The 15051-nt window shown below is 45.0% G+C and overlaps 1 protein-coding gene across 1 annotated transcript in view; it reads left to right on the top strand.

The window, feature by feature from the left end:
- Ppp2r5a (protein phosphatase 2 regulatory subunit B'alpha) overlaps nt 1-13675 on the top strand; it is a 42691-nt gene extending 29016 nt beyond the window's left edge. Inside the window, exons 4-13 of the mRNA XM_051148145.1 lie at nt 4430-4522; nt 7291-7421; nt 8728-8787; nt 9437-9545; nt 9942-9995; nt 11491-11541; nt 11727-11846; nt 11931-12058; nt 12678-12779; nt 13483-13675. Of these exons, the coding sequence (XP_051004102.1) occupies nt 4430-4522; nt 7291-7421; nt 8728-8787; nt 9437-9545; nt 9942-9995; nt 11491-11541; nt 11727-11846; nt 11931-12058; nt 12678-12779; nt 13483-13615 (981 nt within the window). The 3' untranslated portion in view covers nt 13616-13675. The remainder of the gene's footprint in view (nt 1-4429; nt 4523-7290; nt 7422-8727; nt 8788-9436; nt 9546-9941; nt 9996-11490; nt 11542-11726; nt 11847-11930; nt 12059-12677; nt 12780-13482) is intronic.
- The last annotated feature ends 1376 nt before the right edge of the window (nt 13676-15051 follow it).

The raw sequence follows: 15051 nt of genomic DNA, 5'->3' as shown, positions 1-15051 counted from the left end.
TACTCATAGAAATTAACATAAGAAACTCAGCCAAGTAAACAATGTGTTTTCCATTTTTCACTTGTATAACTTGAGGCTCCTTTTACATTCCCTGACAGAAAATGATTCCTAGTGTTTTAGGAGATGGCAGTTGCTATCAAGATAGGATTTCGAGGCTGGTGTGATTGCTCAGCAAGATAAAAGCACATGCTGTAAAGCCCAGTGACCTATGTTCAGTCCCGTAACCCTTGTGGTGAAGAGAGAGAACCTACCCACAAGTTGTCCTCTGAGTACACAACGCAACACACATACACACACACACACACACAAATGTAATTCTAAAATGGGCTCCTGAGTACAGATCCACATGGTGGAAGAAGAAAAAAATGACTCCAGGTGCTCTTCTGAGCTCCACACATTGTAAAAAAAAAAATATGTTGAGTGTGCTGTAGCGTGCTCAGCATGTATGCACACATAAATAAATGTAATTAAAATTTTACATTTTTATATATATTTTTTAAATTGTTTATACAGTATTATGCTTGCATGTGTGCCATCAGGCCAGAAGAGGGCACCAGATCTAATTACAGATGGTTGTGAGCCACCATGTGGTTGCTGGGAATTGAACTCAGGACCATCTGGAAGAGCAGATAGTGCCTTTAACCCCTGAGCCATCTCTCAGTCCCAAATTAACTTTCTAACAGGCAGCTTCACTTCAGTTTCCCACAGGTACACCTCAGCTTATCCCACAGAAAAACAATTACTTTTTTTTTTTCAAGATAGGATTTCTCTGTGTAGCCCTGGCTGTTCTAGAACTCACGGCGATACACCTGCCTCATCCTCCAGAGTGCTGGGATTAAAGGCATATGCTACCACCCCCAGGCTTGACTGTTACATTTTAAAACCTAGCTGACAACCATCTGTAATGAGATCTGGTGCCCTCTTCTGGTGTGTAGTCATACATGCAGACAGAATACTGTATACATAATAAATAAATCTTTTTTGAAAAGAGAAGAAAATTGGGTTTCTATTGCTGCTCACTGTGCACAGGCAATGTTCTAAACATGTAGTGTTGTGAGCCACCATGTGGTTGCTGGGAACTGAACTCAGGACCTTTGGAAGAAGAGCCAAAACCACTGAGCCATCTCTCTGGTCCTCCTTAGCTTCTTAATATAGGTCTTACTTTCAGATTCTTTAGTGTTTGTACTGTTTTCTGGTGGACTTGTACCTTTTTAGTGATGAAGAACAGAACTTTTAAATTTTATTGGGCTACCTTAGGAAAGGCATGTTCAGAACTGAGTAACATAGTGGAGCTGGACGGTAGCCCACTTGGTAGAGTGCATAAGCGTGCCTAGTGTGCATGGAGCCCCAAATCAATTGGCTGTAGGGGTGGATCCCTATCCCCCAGCACTCAGGAGACAAGGGTGGAGCCATCCACAGTTCATGGTCATTATAAGTTATGTTTTGCATTCAAGGCCAGCCTGGGCTCTGTGTGACATTTTCTCCAAAAGACTGAGTAGCACAGAAGATTACCCTCAAGTCCTTTGCTTTTATGTACCTCTAGTCTTTAGGCTGTGAAGTTTGACATAGTGACAAACTTCAGTAACTGCTTGGGAGCACTCTCGTCAACCGTGACTTCATACAGTTGGTAAATACTCATCATGCTTCTGTGTGTGTGTTTCCAGCATCAGGAGTGAAGGACCACTAAGCAACCCCGACACCCTAATAACTATATGCTTTATCGTGTACACCCAGAATAGTGATCAAATAAGCATCCTTGGTCAGGTGTGATAGGTCTAGGAAGAAATAATGTAGGAGAAGAGGTGACAGAGTGGCTCTGGGAGCAAGCTTCATTTCATAGAAGCACGATCTTACTGTGACATTTTGAAGATTGTCAGGTCTGTAGCCCGTGTTTTCTTCCTCTGCTTGTCACACTCATTCAGTGGGTACAAATAACCTTTGTCATCTCCTCAGCGCTGCTGAATTAGCTCCTGGCAGCAGGGATTTGCTAACCTGGACTAGTCACTTTGTGCGCATTGTTGTCGGGGAAATTATGTGGATAAAAATCAATTTAAGAAATTAGGCATCTGGAGAGACGGCTCAGTACCTAAGAGTTGACAGCAGCTGCTCTTCAGAGGACCCGAGTGTGAGTCCCAGCTCCGGTTCCAGGGAGACATGATGCGCTCTCTCTCTCTCTCCTGGCCTCCTCGGTGCACAGACAGACATAAAATAATAATACAACTAAAAAATAAGCCATATACAGTTTATGAACAGTACAGTGCCCAACCATATATTGGTTTGGGAATCTGAGGCCTGGGCTTGATGTCAGGTAAGTCTGAGGGATACGCTGTTTCTCTGCGAAGTTATTTGATAGAATGCTTAAGAGAGTGGGTAGTACTGGGAGCTGCAGGGAGAGCCAAGGCTGTGATTCCACACACCCACCCTTAACCCTGCATCGTCTCCATCGCAAGACACACAGTGGCCCTTCTACAAAAGCGATCTTCCTAAGAGGAATGCAAGGCTCAAGTTCCCTGTCCCTCTCAACCTTCCTTGACTTGATCCTTCACTGTAGAGCTGTCCATCAGATGTCTCCTGCACTCCATCTGCAGCTTCGCGTCTGTCCACCTCACTTCCCTGGATGGTCGGATGAGCGTTTGGAGCTGCGTGATGCTTATCCCTGCTCCCCATACACATAGCCCACCCAGTGCCCTGCCTGAGAGCAGGCGCCAAATGAGTCATGCCATCAGCAGAGCTGCGCAGTTTAACTCTCTGGAGCATCCCAGGCCCGTGTTTCGGTGTGTTTGTGCCCCAATGCAAAATTCTTATTGTGTGCTTAATGCATAATTGACAGTAAAACTTAGGTATCCCTCGATCAAATAAACATTGCTCCCTGCACCTACATGGGTAAAGGTGGAGTTAAACTTTTTTGGGAGACAGGGTCTCACTTGGTAGCCTTGGTTGGCCTGGAGCTCACTCTGTGAGTTCACCAAGCTTTGAACTCACAGAGATCCATCTGCCTCTGCCTCCCAAGTGCTGGGACTACAAGTGGACCGCCACACCTGTTTAGCATTTTTTTTTTTTAAGGATGGGTCGTGGGGGTGTGTGTGTGAGAGTAGTACAGGTGCCCACAGAGGCCAGAAGAGGGCATCGGGTCCCTGAAGCTGGGGTTCGAGGCCGTTGTTAGCTGTGAGCTGTCCAGCTTCTTGATACAAGACCCACGCTCACACCTGCTCTGGTACACAATCGTTCCTTCCACAAGCCCGTGCTTGTGTAGTTTGGTTCCTTACTCTCCAGGTGTACTGCTCTAATTTCACTTTCCATGCTCTTTCCTTACATTTATTTGTGAGTGTGTGCGTGTGTGCACATGTGGAGGTCAGAGGGACAGCCTGTGGGAGTTCGGTTTTGTTTTCACCTTCCAATGCATGGGTCAGCAGTTGGCGGCAAGCCCTGTTGCCTGCTGAGCCACCTTGCCAGACCCCACCCTGGTCAAAGTTGTTCTAGCCACACTGCCACCTCTCATTCTGAGTCTGTGCTTAAGGGAGCCTGGGTGAAGTTGAGGTGGGCTGGCAGTGCTCTAGGAAGAAGGAACATAGGCGTTCTGATTGGTTCTAGATGGTTCAGTGAGTGATGCAGACTGTGGCTCAGGAGACTGCGCGGTTAGGACCTCTGCTGTTGGGATGAACACCATGACCAAGAACAGTCTGAGAGGAGAGGTCACATCACAGCCTACCCAGGCTGTGTCAGGGGGTCACATCACAGCCTACCCAGGCTGTGTCAGGGCTTGCGGACTGGAGACAGGAACTGAAGCCAACGCCATAGGGAAACACTACTTTCTGGCTTGTTCGGTTTGCTTTCTTACATACCCCAGGGCCTCCAGCCCAGAGACGGCACACATTGGTCATTAAGCATTTTATCAGTTGACTTTCTCTTCACAGATATCAACTTGTGTCAAGTTGATAAAAAGCCAACCAGGAGTTAAACTATAAGGGTCATTAAAACTTTATTTTTAGAAGCAATTACCAACTTGATGTGGTGGTGTACACCTTTAATCCCAGCACTTTGGAGGCAGAGGCAGGTGAATTACTGTGAGTTCAAGGCTAGCCTGGTCTACAGAGTGAGTCTAGGACAGCCAGGGCTGTTACAAAGAGAAACCCTGTCTTTAAAAAAAAAAAAAAGCTGGGCGTGGTGGCCCATGCCTTTAATCCTAGCACTGTGAGTTTGAGGCCAGCCTGGTCTACAATCAAGTTCAGGTCAGCCAAAATAGCACAGAGAAACCCTGTCTCAAAAAACAACAACAAACAAACAAACAAAAAACCCACCAATAACAAAACCAGAAACAAAAGAAAAGAAAGAATTACCAACTCAGACTGGTAAAAAAGGTGTGTTTTTACAGGAACTGTAATTCAGGGTACTATAGCATCGCCTTGCTTTTATTTACTCTCTTACACAGTTGGTGTATGAATTCTTCTTGAGATTCTTGGAGAGTCCTGATTTCCAGCCCAGTATTGCAAAGCGATACATTGATCAGAAGTTTGTACAACAGGTAAGGGCCTCTTAGATCTCAGATGTTTGTGTCTTAGCACCTGCTTGTTAATAGTCGTTGTTACAGTAGTCATTTAAAAGTACTTAGTAATTATTCTTGACAAACAGAATAGAAGCAAGTCCCAGGGGTTGGCAGGATGACTTGGGTCAAAAGCATTTGCTGCTTTTCCAGAGTCTGGATTCAGTTCTCAGCATCCACACAGGGCAGCTCATAAAAACCTGTTAATCAGGTGCTATCTTCTGACTGCACACGAGTACGCTCTCTCTCTCTCTCTCTCTCTCTCTCTCTCTCTCTCTCTCTCTCTCTCTCTCTCTCTCTTGTGCTCTCTCTCTCTCTCTCTCTCTCTCTCTCAAGTAGCTTTCAGAAGTTGAGTTTCTGCAGTTCCTCAAAGTTTGGGGTAACCATTTAATCTACGGGTGAACCTTCTGTTTAAAATGTGTAAGTCTTTGAACCTGACATGTTTTAGCCATTGTGACTTGGAGCTGTGTATGCCTGCCTGGACTTCTAGCACCTGGACACAGTTGCCTGTCGTCCCCTCCCTGGTAGCACCACAGGCCCTACCCCATCCAGTTCTTTAAGTCACAGGTAAAATAAAAAGGGGCCTTTAAGGAGAGGAGGTAATTAAGCACATGAAATGCCTTCTTGGTTTTCAGAAACTGGTATTACCTCGGTTTCTAGAATTAACGTGCGATTACTTTGTTTTTATTGTCCAGATCCGTTAAAGACAGTTTAACAGTCTCTTTTTAGTCATTTGAAATTGTCTGGCCCTAAGCAGAACTGTAAAATGGACAATTCTGTATCCATTTTCTCTTTTAAAGCCACTATCGGTATGTAAGCATTGTTAGGAACTTGATGCCGGGGGTGCAATTAAACTCCATTATGAAGACCTTTCAGACCACTGTTGCGTGTCCTGGGTGATAAAGGTTCCACCTATGTAGAGCTGTTCCTGGCTCATACATGGCGAACACTGCCTGCCTATCCCTTCAGGAGCTCTTTGTAAACTACACAAGACCAGATGTTAACAGTACAACAGACAGGAATAAAACTGGTCCAGTGTAAATGGGGTCCTTGGGGCTATTTCAGGTGAAACCCGTTTACTTTCTTGTATGGGTCACCCGTGGAATGTGCTCAGGCCCCCTGAAGCCACACAGGTTAAACTGTTTCAGGTGACGGCATATGAGGGGGTCCTTGCTGCTGGGCTCTTCTTCGGGGAGCAGGGAGAAACCTGGTCCAACGGGAACCCAAAGTATCTAGGAAGCCAAGGCTGATTCCAACAGTTCTGTGCACTGCCCAAAGCCGAGAGCCTCTGAGGTGTTTCTAAAAACCGCTGTATGAGAATTCTCAGCCTTTCAAAGTGTTAAAAAAAACTCAGAAGAATAGGATTTTTGTTAGAGTTTGGGAGGGAAAATCTGCATAATTTAAATCTATGTTCAAATCAGAGAATCTCCAAAGAAAACTCACTGTTTTTTGTGCCATGGACCTGTCATTTGGATGTGTCATAGAGAGCACCCACATCCAGTGCCACGTAGCTAGTAAACGGCACAGTCTGGGTCTGAACTAGAGCAGTGTCACCCTTCCTAGTGCTGTGACCCTTTAATAATGTTCCTCATGCTGTAGTGGCCCCTGGCCATAAAATTATTTTATTGTACTTATATTGGTAATTTTGCTACTGTTATAAATCATAATGTAAATATGTAACTCAAAAGGAGTCGAGAACCACTGAACTAGACCCTCTGACCTTGACTTGAATTACTCTTAAAACCAGTTTGAAGGAAAAATCAAACAAACAAACAAAACAGTTTGAGGGCAACAGAGCCAGAAAAAGTAGGTTTCCTGGTACAACTGTATTTCTAATTAGGTTTATTTAACTCCAGTATTTCAAAATACGTCTAGATTTGAACCTCAGCTAGCAACCGCTCTTGAGCTTTAGTGCCCCTTTGAGATAAATCTACTTTGAACAAAGTCACCTTTCAAGTAAACGAGTTAAGGCTAAAATGAGAAGCCTAGCCATTTCTAATTGATAATTTGGACAAGTGCTTTCTGGGTATTTTTGGCTAGAGCCTCACAGGATACCTTAACCTAGCAAAAATGAATGAGTACAAACCACAAGGAAGTAGCTTGTTTGGGGGGCATGAATGTGACTTAGTACCTCAAATCCCACATAATTAAAGACAAAGTGAAGAAAGAGGGGCATCTGGTGAGGCCCAGAGCACGTCGTCTTCCCTGTATGTACCCAGTATCCAGTTTAGGCTAGATTTGCACGTGGGCTTTTGTTTGAGACAGTCTCACCATGTGGCTTCAGAAGGCACTGTGTAGATCAGGCTGGCCTCCAAAGACCAGTACTCAGGAGGCAGAGGCAGGGGGATTGCAAGTTCAAGGCCAGTGTGGGCCACATAATGAGTCCCTGTCTCAAATATAAATAATCAAGTTTTTAGCTTGCTATCAAAAAACGTTAAACATTGTAGCACTAAAAATTATGTTAGGAAGGAATGTTAAAGTCACTAGAAGGTTAAAAACATCTTATTTTTTAAAGTGTTTATAGTCTTTACAATGATACAAAGACTGTATAAAGATGAATTTTGTAAAAATATTCATGCTCTTCTTAGTTTCATTTATTTAGCAGAGATAAAACTTTGCTAAAAAAAAAGGCAGAATATTTAGGAAAAATGCTAAAGATTTCATAGGTACTCCTACAAAGAAAATTAGAAAAAAAGAGCGATTTTAGCTCGATTATTTTTTAAAAGTAATTTGTCAGATTTTTGTTAAAGCTCCTGGAGCTTTTTGATAGTGAGGATCCACGCGAGCGGGACTTCCTGAAGACCGTGCTGCACCGGGTTTATGGGAAGTTCCTCGGACTGAGAGCGTTCATCCGAAAGCAAATCAACAACATTTTCCTCAGGTGAGCTCACTGTTGAGGGCCCTTTCCCCCTCGTGCCTCCTCTTTAAACAAGCTTCTTTCATTTTCCTTACTCACTTTTTATTCATATTCATAAACTTAACCCTGAGTCCAGCTAGACTTAGAGAGGGAATGAGACCATTTAAGAACCCCCGAGAACTCCAGCAAGAGCCGAGGTCCCAGGGCACCGCGAGCAGATGGCGTGGGGCCGCCCTCCTGAGCTACAGAAGGAATGGTTCCTGGGTGACCTGGCCATTGTAGATGCCTGTGACCTCCTTTGTCAGGTCAGCAGTGGTATTTGATAGGTGATGTAATGCTGTATTTGAGCTGAAAGAAAAATTTACTAAAAAACTTTGAGTTTTGTTTTTTGGTTTTTCTGTTTTTGTTTGTTTTTTTTTTTAAAACAACCATTATTCAAGCTAATACCTGTAGACATGTTTTCTTCTCTTTTTTCTGACAAAGCTAATTAAAATCCATATGGGACTATGATTTAAACACTTGTGAGACATTTGCATCACATCAGATTTCACATTAATTACTGTGCTTCCAGGTTTGTTTTCCTTTTCGTAATTAATTGACGGTAGGAAACTAGGCTGGCATGGGCGATGAGTGGCGGCTGTCTGCTCCACCTCCTCGTCCACTGCAGCCCCCGGTCAGCCCCACCTCATGCTGCCATGTGCTTTCAAGGAAGGCATGGGGGTACACAACTAGATAGCTTTCTGTCATTTACAGTCCAGAAAAATTCTGAACAATTGAAAAAATGGACCATTTCCCTTGGATTTTTGTGGGTAGTGGTTTCCTACTTTGAAAGGGTCTCTTTAAGCCATACATCTTTCTTATATATTAAGTAAAACATAATCCAGGTGAAACGACACTGTTATTCTCACGGGGCAAATGTTAGCATAAGTCTCAGGGAAATAGATCTTCTGTTGTTATTGCTGTGAATCTGAGCTGGGGTACAGCTCGTTTGGTGCTGTGGTAGCACACACCTGTAATGCCAGCAGGGTCAAAAAAGGTCAAGATTGCCTACGGCGTAAGCTTGAAGAGAGTTTGGTATTTGTGAGACCCTGTCTCAAAACAAAGACTGATGTGAACAAAATTCCTCAGGGCTAAACAGTTCCAGAGAAAACCAGTCAGTCAGTGCCTGCTTCTCCTGCGCCCTTTGGCCTGCTTCCTTCACCTTCTCCTGCGCCCTTTGGCCTGCTTCCTTCACCTTCTCCTGCGCCCTTCGGCCTGCTTCCTTCACCTTCTCCTGCGCCCTTCGGTCTGCTTTCTTCACCTTCTTGCCTGTCTTTTATTTCAATTTCAGGTTTATATATGAAACAGAACATTTCAACGGTGTGGCTGAACTCCTTGAGATACTAGGAAGGTAGGCGTTTGTTATTTGTTAAGAGTTAAGTTACAGAATGAATGTTTTATGTACTAACTAGCTGGAGCTGAAGAAGTGAGCTCCCGTTTTAGAGTTCAGAGCACAATGCTACCGAACACAGCGTAAGACGACTTCAGGGCCTTGGCACATAAACCACTGTAGTGTAGGGGGCCTTGCCCGGGGAAGCTCCTCCTAACTCCTAGCTGGGAAGAGATGGCCATTGTCATTTCATCAAAAGTTCAGTCTTACCCAGTATTGATAGGCCATTCCTAATCCAGCAGTTAGTGGTTTTATGCGCACATTACCTTTCTGTTCATTACACAGAGGCAATGATAGAATTATCTTAATTCCATATTATTCAAAAGTGTAGGAGAAACTCCCCACTTAGCACTGTACACGTCGGGAATTCTAATAGCATTGAGACAAACTCTCCTGTTGCTTTAGGGAGGAAAATTAAAGGCAGCAATGCAGAACTAAGGTGACAGTCTGCAGGTGTCAAATTACACACTGCCTGGAGGGACAGAGCTCCACAGCAGCCTGCCTTACAACTCCAGCATGACCAGATGCCTTTCCCCACCAGCTGTAGATAGTGTAACTTTTGGAAACAAAGTGACTACTTAACCCTTCCCCTGCCTTTTCTTCCCTCCAGTATCATCAATGGCTTTGCATTGCCACTGAAAGCAGAACATAAGCAATTTCTAATGAAGGTTCTTATTCCTATGCATACTGCAAAAGGATTGGCTTTGTTTCATGCTCAGGTAAATTTCAGAAATATTGCAAATGAAATGAGTGTTTCCAGTAACAAATATAAAGGCCAAGAATTTGAGAGATGTGAAGTTGCTAGTTTCATGTATAATTACGGAATCTGTTTTGGCAATTTTTTTTTATTATGGGTTTGTTTCATGTACTATTAGTGCAGTTACAAGTTAGATAGAGAAACGTATTCAGGTCCAGGGCCTAGACTGAATGGCCTCACGCAGATGTAGAACGCGGCTAAGGTCCGGTTAGAAGGGTCGTGGTGACTTGAACGTTAGAGGGTGACATCTGTATGCTCTGCAAGTGTAGGTGAGCACTACACCAAACGGGTGTGTTAAGATCCCGTTATCCCTAAATGCTCCTTGACTGACACCTCTTAAACCTCCTCTGCCCTTTAGCTGGCGTACTGCGTTGTGCAGTTCCTGGAGAAAGACACAACGCTGACGGAGCCTGTAAGTGTCTGAGCATGGCAGTTCACCTCAGCCTGTGTAGTCAGTTGTCACACAGTAGAAGCAGCTTCTGGGAGCCTGGGAAGGGAGCATGCATGGGGGGATTGATGTGCCGCGGCCATCATCACTGGAGGATGGTTGTCACCTGTAGTAAGAACACCTGGCATCCGAGAACCATTCCCTGGAGTTTACGTTCAGAAATAAAACGCAGAAAGATTGAAAATGTTTCCTCGCCTTTGGCAAACTGGGTTACAGTCTTAGAAGAGTGAGGGATAATAATTAGTTATTGAGATGAGATCGGGTGAGAACAGAAGGCTGAGGGGCGTAATGAACCCTTAGCCCTGATTTAGAACTGTATTTAGTCTGGACTGTGATCCTCCTGCCTCAGCCTCCTAAATGCTGCGATTTTGAGCTCACCCAACTACACAAACCACTGTAACCTTAAGTAAAGGGAGTGCTTTGCCAGAATGCTTTCTAAGCACTTTAAATCTAAGCACTTTAACTCATCTATTTCAGGCAACCCTAGGGGTGCTTGGAAATGTACAGGCGTGGTATTCATCTCTCATTCGGAAAGTAGTTACTGTATTGACAACACACGTTAAAGTCACGTCAGAATTCACTCAGGGATGCACAAGAAAGACAAGCACTCTGATTAACATAGCAAATCCATGCGATGCACACCTATTGGCAGCCCTGGTGGGGCGGAGCTTTTAAGGTTTAGTTCTGTTTTTCCTTTTAACCTATTGAGTTGGCCAATCCTGGCATTTCTAGGTTTTGTGTTAGTGTGCTACTAATTTAGTAAGCTAACCCTGGTAAATGTACTGGGACTAGTAAGATCTCTTTAACTGTTGAAATATATGGTCTCTTTTTAAAGTTTCATTGTACCTTGATTTTGTCAGTCATGAAAGAATTCCGGAACTCTGCCTTTTAAAATGTGTACTTCTCAGTTGAGATGGTGAGAATTACCTGTCTAGACTGCCCCGACTGCCCCCTTACAGGCTTGAGCTCAGCGGGTGGACTGCTGGCCGAACGTGCACAGGGCTCCGATTCAGTCCCCAGCACTTCCTAAGCCAGGCAGACACACAGAAGGATCAGAAATTCAAGGTTACCCCCTCACACACACACATTATACAGTCTTTGGAAAACAAAACCCTTCTCTTGTCAACCTCCCTCCCTCACACCATCAGGCTGTGTTCACTTATGCTGGTCTCTCATGAAAACCAGAGACTTGCCTGCTCATCCGCGTCCAGTATCTCTAGCTGCGTCTGGTATGTCCCACGCCTAAGTCTAAAGCCAAGTAGGAATTTTTATGTACTGAGTGCTTTACTTCAGAATCAGTTAAAATATCTTGAGATTAACTACACAGTGTAGTGAGACAGGGTCTGGCTGTGTCCCAGGCTGGTCTAGAACTTGGAATCCTGCCTCAGCCCAAGTACTAGGGTTATAAGCATGCACTGCCACACCCAACTGTTCATCCTAAACTTTGTTTTTTTTGTAGGTGATCAGAGGGCTGCTAAAATTTTGGCCAAAAACATGCAGTCAGAAAGAGGTGGGTTTTAATAAAAAACAAATGATCCTGGCCTGCTCCAGAGTGGGAGGAGGGGGTGGGTCCGCACAGCGGAGCCTCAGCCACTTCCTGAGGTGCAGCTCCACCTGTCCTTACAGCTTCTAAATTAGTGTCGTCTGTAAATCTTTTTTTTTTTTTTTTTTAAAGAACTTGTTTTTAAAACCTAGGTGATGTTCTTAGGAGAAATTGAAGAAATCTTAGATGTCATTGAACCGACACAATTCAAAAAAATTGAGGAGCCACTTTTTAAGCAGATATCCAAGTGTGTTTCCAGTTCTCACTTCCAGGTACCAACTCCTGCCTCTGTGGCGTTCTGATTCCGTACCGTCCTTGTCCCCTGTGGATTCTGACATTTCTGATGTCTTTTGTAGGTTGCAGAAAGAGCACTGTACTTCTGGAACAATGAATATATTCTTAGTTTGATTGAAGAGAATATTGATAAAATCCTGCCAATTATGTTTGCCAGTTTGTATAAAATTTCCAAAGAACACTGGAACCAGTAAGCTTTTGTTGTTTTTTTAACTTTAACCTATAAATAGCTCGGGCTAGCCTTGAACTCAGTCTCTTGCCTCTGCTTCAGTGCTGGGATTATAGCTATGTGCCAGCATGCCCAATTCTCATGTGCTTTGTGTATTACTTTTGTTTCTTTTTTAACCATTTGTAACCTGTACTGTAGGTCAACGGTCACAGTTTTAGATGTTACTAATCTCCACTTACTAAGTTGTTTGTGGATGTTCCTCAGCAAAGGGCCTCACCAACATGGGGCCCAGTGCCACTGTGGGACCATCATGTGGCCGAGCTAGCTAGCACCTGGTGCTGGGAGCTGAGGACCATAGAGAAATGTGGATTCACGCATTGTAACTTCTGTGACATTTATCTTGCTACCTATGTCCTAAGATGATACAACAGAACACCAATGAACAGAATCAGAATATTCTTAGCGTTAAGCCTAAGCATAACATAGGGAGTGAACTTCAGAACAGACCTGCTCCCACCTGGCACGTGTGGCCAGTTTTTGTACTGTAGTTACGTCATCTGTCATCATTCTGTGCTCAGCTGACACCGGCCCGGTGACGGCGTTGCTGGCCTCTAACCCAGGACGGGCGTCTCTCTTTCAGGACTATTGTGGCACTTGTGTACAACGTGCTGAAAACCCTGATGGAGATGAACGGCAAACTTTTTGATGACCTTACTAGTTCCTACAAAGCCGAAAGACAGAGGTACGTGATGCGTCCTGATATTTGGCTGTTACTCTGTCTCCTAGTGTTGCTATGGTGAATGCCTTAGGCACTATAACTTGAGAGCCTCTGAGCATTAACACCACTGCCCAGTAAAGTAATCCTGGTGTTTGTATAAACATCTTAGACTGTGGTCTTCCACTGATCTCATGCCGGGCTGTAAGGTTTCAGTGTCTGGTAGCATGTCCACTGTAATGTACACAAACCGCTCTGTCCACACTGGCTCCTGAGAGCTCGACGGCTCCAGGGCTGTCATCAGCATCGTGGTAACAGCTTCGGCCGCCAGTCAGGTATCTGACTGTAAGGCCGGGACTATGTAGTGGAGACCCCTCTGTCAAACAAACAAAAACCTCACAGAGTTACAGAGTTCAGATGGCAGAAAGAGGCGTGTGGTGGGGACCTGTAGATGGACCACATCTTCAAAGACAGATGTAGAAATAAAAGCCCATGTTCGTGCCCACATTCCTCACTTAGTTTTGAAGATCAGAGTTGGAACATAAACTGACAGGTGGGACTTCTGCCTGTCCCTCCTACGTGTTACTGTAGCTGACCTACAGCCACTCTAGCGACTTTGCAAAGTCGGTGCCACGGGTGTCACATAAACCTGCAACCACAGGAGACAAAACGCTCATTGCCCAGTAAGCTGCCAGCAAGCTCCCCATTAAAACTGCTGGTTTCTCTACAGAGAGAAAAAGAGAGAGTTGGAGCGTGAGGAGTTATGGAAGAAGCTGGAGGAGCTGAAGCTGAAGAAGGCTCTAGAGAAGCAGAACAGTGCTTACAACATGCACAGCATCCTCAGCGGTACAGCTGCCAAGTAAAGGCGGGCTGCCCCCTCTGCCGCCGGCAGCTCTGTACGCCTCAAAGCAGACCTCATCAGTATAACAATTAGGAGGCCAGCTTCTCCTGGCAAGCGTAAGCAAAAGAAATATGGACTACACATAGCCCTGTGCTGTATCATGGCCACAGTATATTGTAAACTCTGTCTAGTCATCTATTATGTCACGTTATCGTCCGTGTTCTGAGTGAGGTGATTGTGGGAGTGACGAAATCACGACTTGAACACTGATTGTGCTGCACACAGATCAAGTCGTCCTCTGCACATTGCCCTTTTACTATGTGCTTTTCACACTGCTGCAGACCTTGGTTACATCTGAGGAAAGAACCTTCGTAAGATAAACTGAGGTGTCGCCCTTCCCTTTGCCTCCTCTCCTGGAGAGGTGGCGGGATAAAGGCCCAGCCTCGTTAAACATACTGCCATCCTCTGGGTTTTGTTTCCAGGCTTCTGAAGCACAAAGTATTAAAGCTGAGGGAAAGCAAACCAAAATTGTGACCGTTCCGGCGGAATACCTCCATCAGCAACAGCACCCCAGAGCGAGGACAGAGTGACACGGGCAGGTGGACCCCAGGCTCACCTCCCCTTCATTCCTCTCCAAGGTGGGAGGCAGGGCCTTCCCAGTCCCCTACCCACCTGCCCGAGGCCTGCTTGCAGGGTGGAGGCTCTGAGTCCCACGGTGTGATGCAGATTGCTAGCGCTCACTGCCTGGCTTTATTGCAAGGAAACGCAGTAGGCGTCCTCTGAACTGACTGTGTAGAAGCCCTGTGTGTTCTTACCGGGTCAGGTATTTCTCACATCATGTTATCAGTACCATTCCAACCTCTTGCCTTGCAGTTGTGTGGAAAACTGTTTTATAATGAAAGATCTTCACTGGGGATTGAGCAGCATTTAATAAAGTCTATGTTTGTATTTTGCCTTACGTCATCTGCTCTTTTATATCTGGAAGATAGTCACAGAAGACTATTGCAACTTGTGGGTGTGTTCTCACTAGAATTGGGGTGCTTGTGGTCCATGGATTAATCTAGGCGCTTAAACAATTCTTTTCATCAAATCTCCGGCTTCATGTCCCTCTGTACTCTAGGACAGGTTTGACATTAAAGCTAGCTTTAATTAAAATAGCCCAGAGGAAAAGCTGTCTCTTAATCTATGACAGCAACAGGTCTGTGGAGGGCTGCGAGACCGTAACATGGTTTCAACTAAACACAAGCACAGCGGCCTCCATGACTCTTGGAAATGCTTCCTTGCAGAACAGTGGCTTGTATTTTGCTTCCTGTTCAAGCAGTGGGCATTCCAGGGCCGCTGCTATTCAGTCACACAGAGCTGCTCCCTTGAGGACCGTGACCAGCTTATTCATAGTGTGATGTGCCTCTGCCCTCAGTGCCCAGCTTACCTCAGGGGTCAGAGCCTTCGAGCAGTCAG

This window comes from Acomys russatus, chromosome 6, assembly GCF_903995435.1.
Source record: "Acomys russatus chromosome 6, mAcoRus1.1, whole genome shotgun sequence".
Classification (NCBI taxonomy): domain Eukaryota; kingdom Metazoa; phylum Chordata; class Mammalia; order Rodentia; family Muridae; genus Acomys; species Acomys russatus.
Note: the sequence above shows the minus strand (reverse complement) of the source record. Positions and strands in the feature narration are given on the sequence as shown.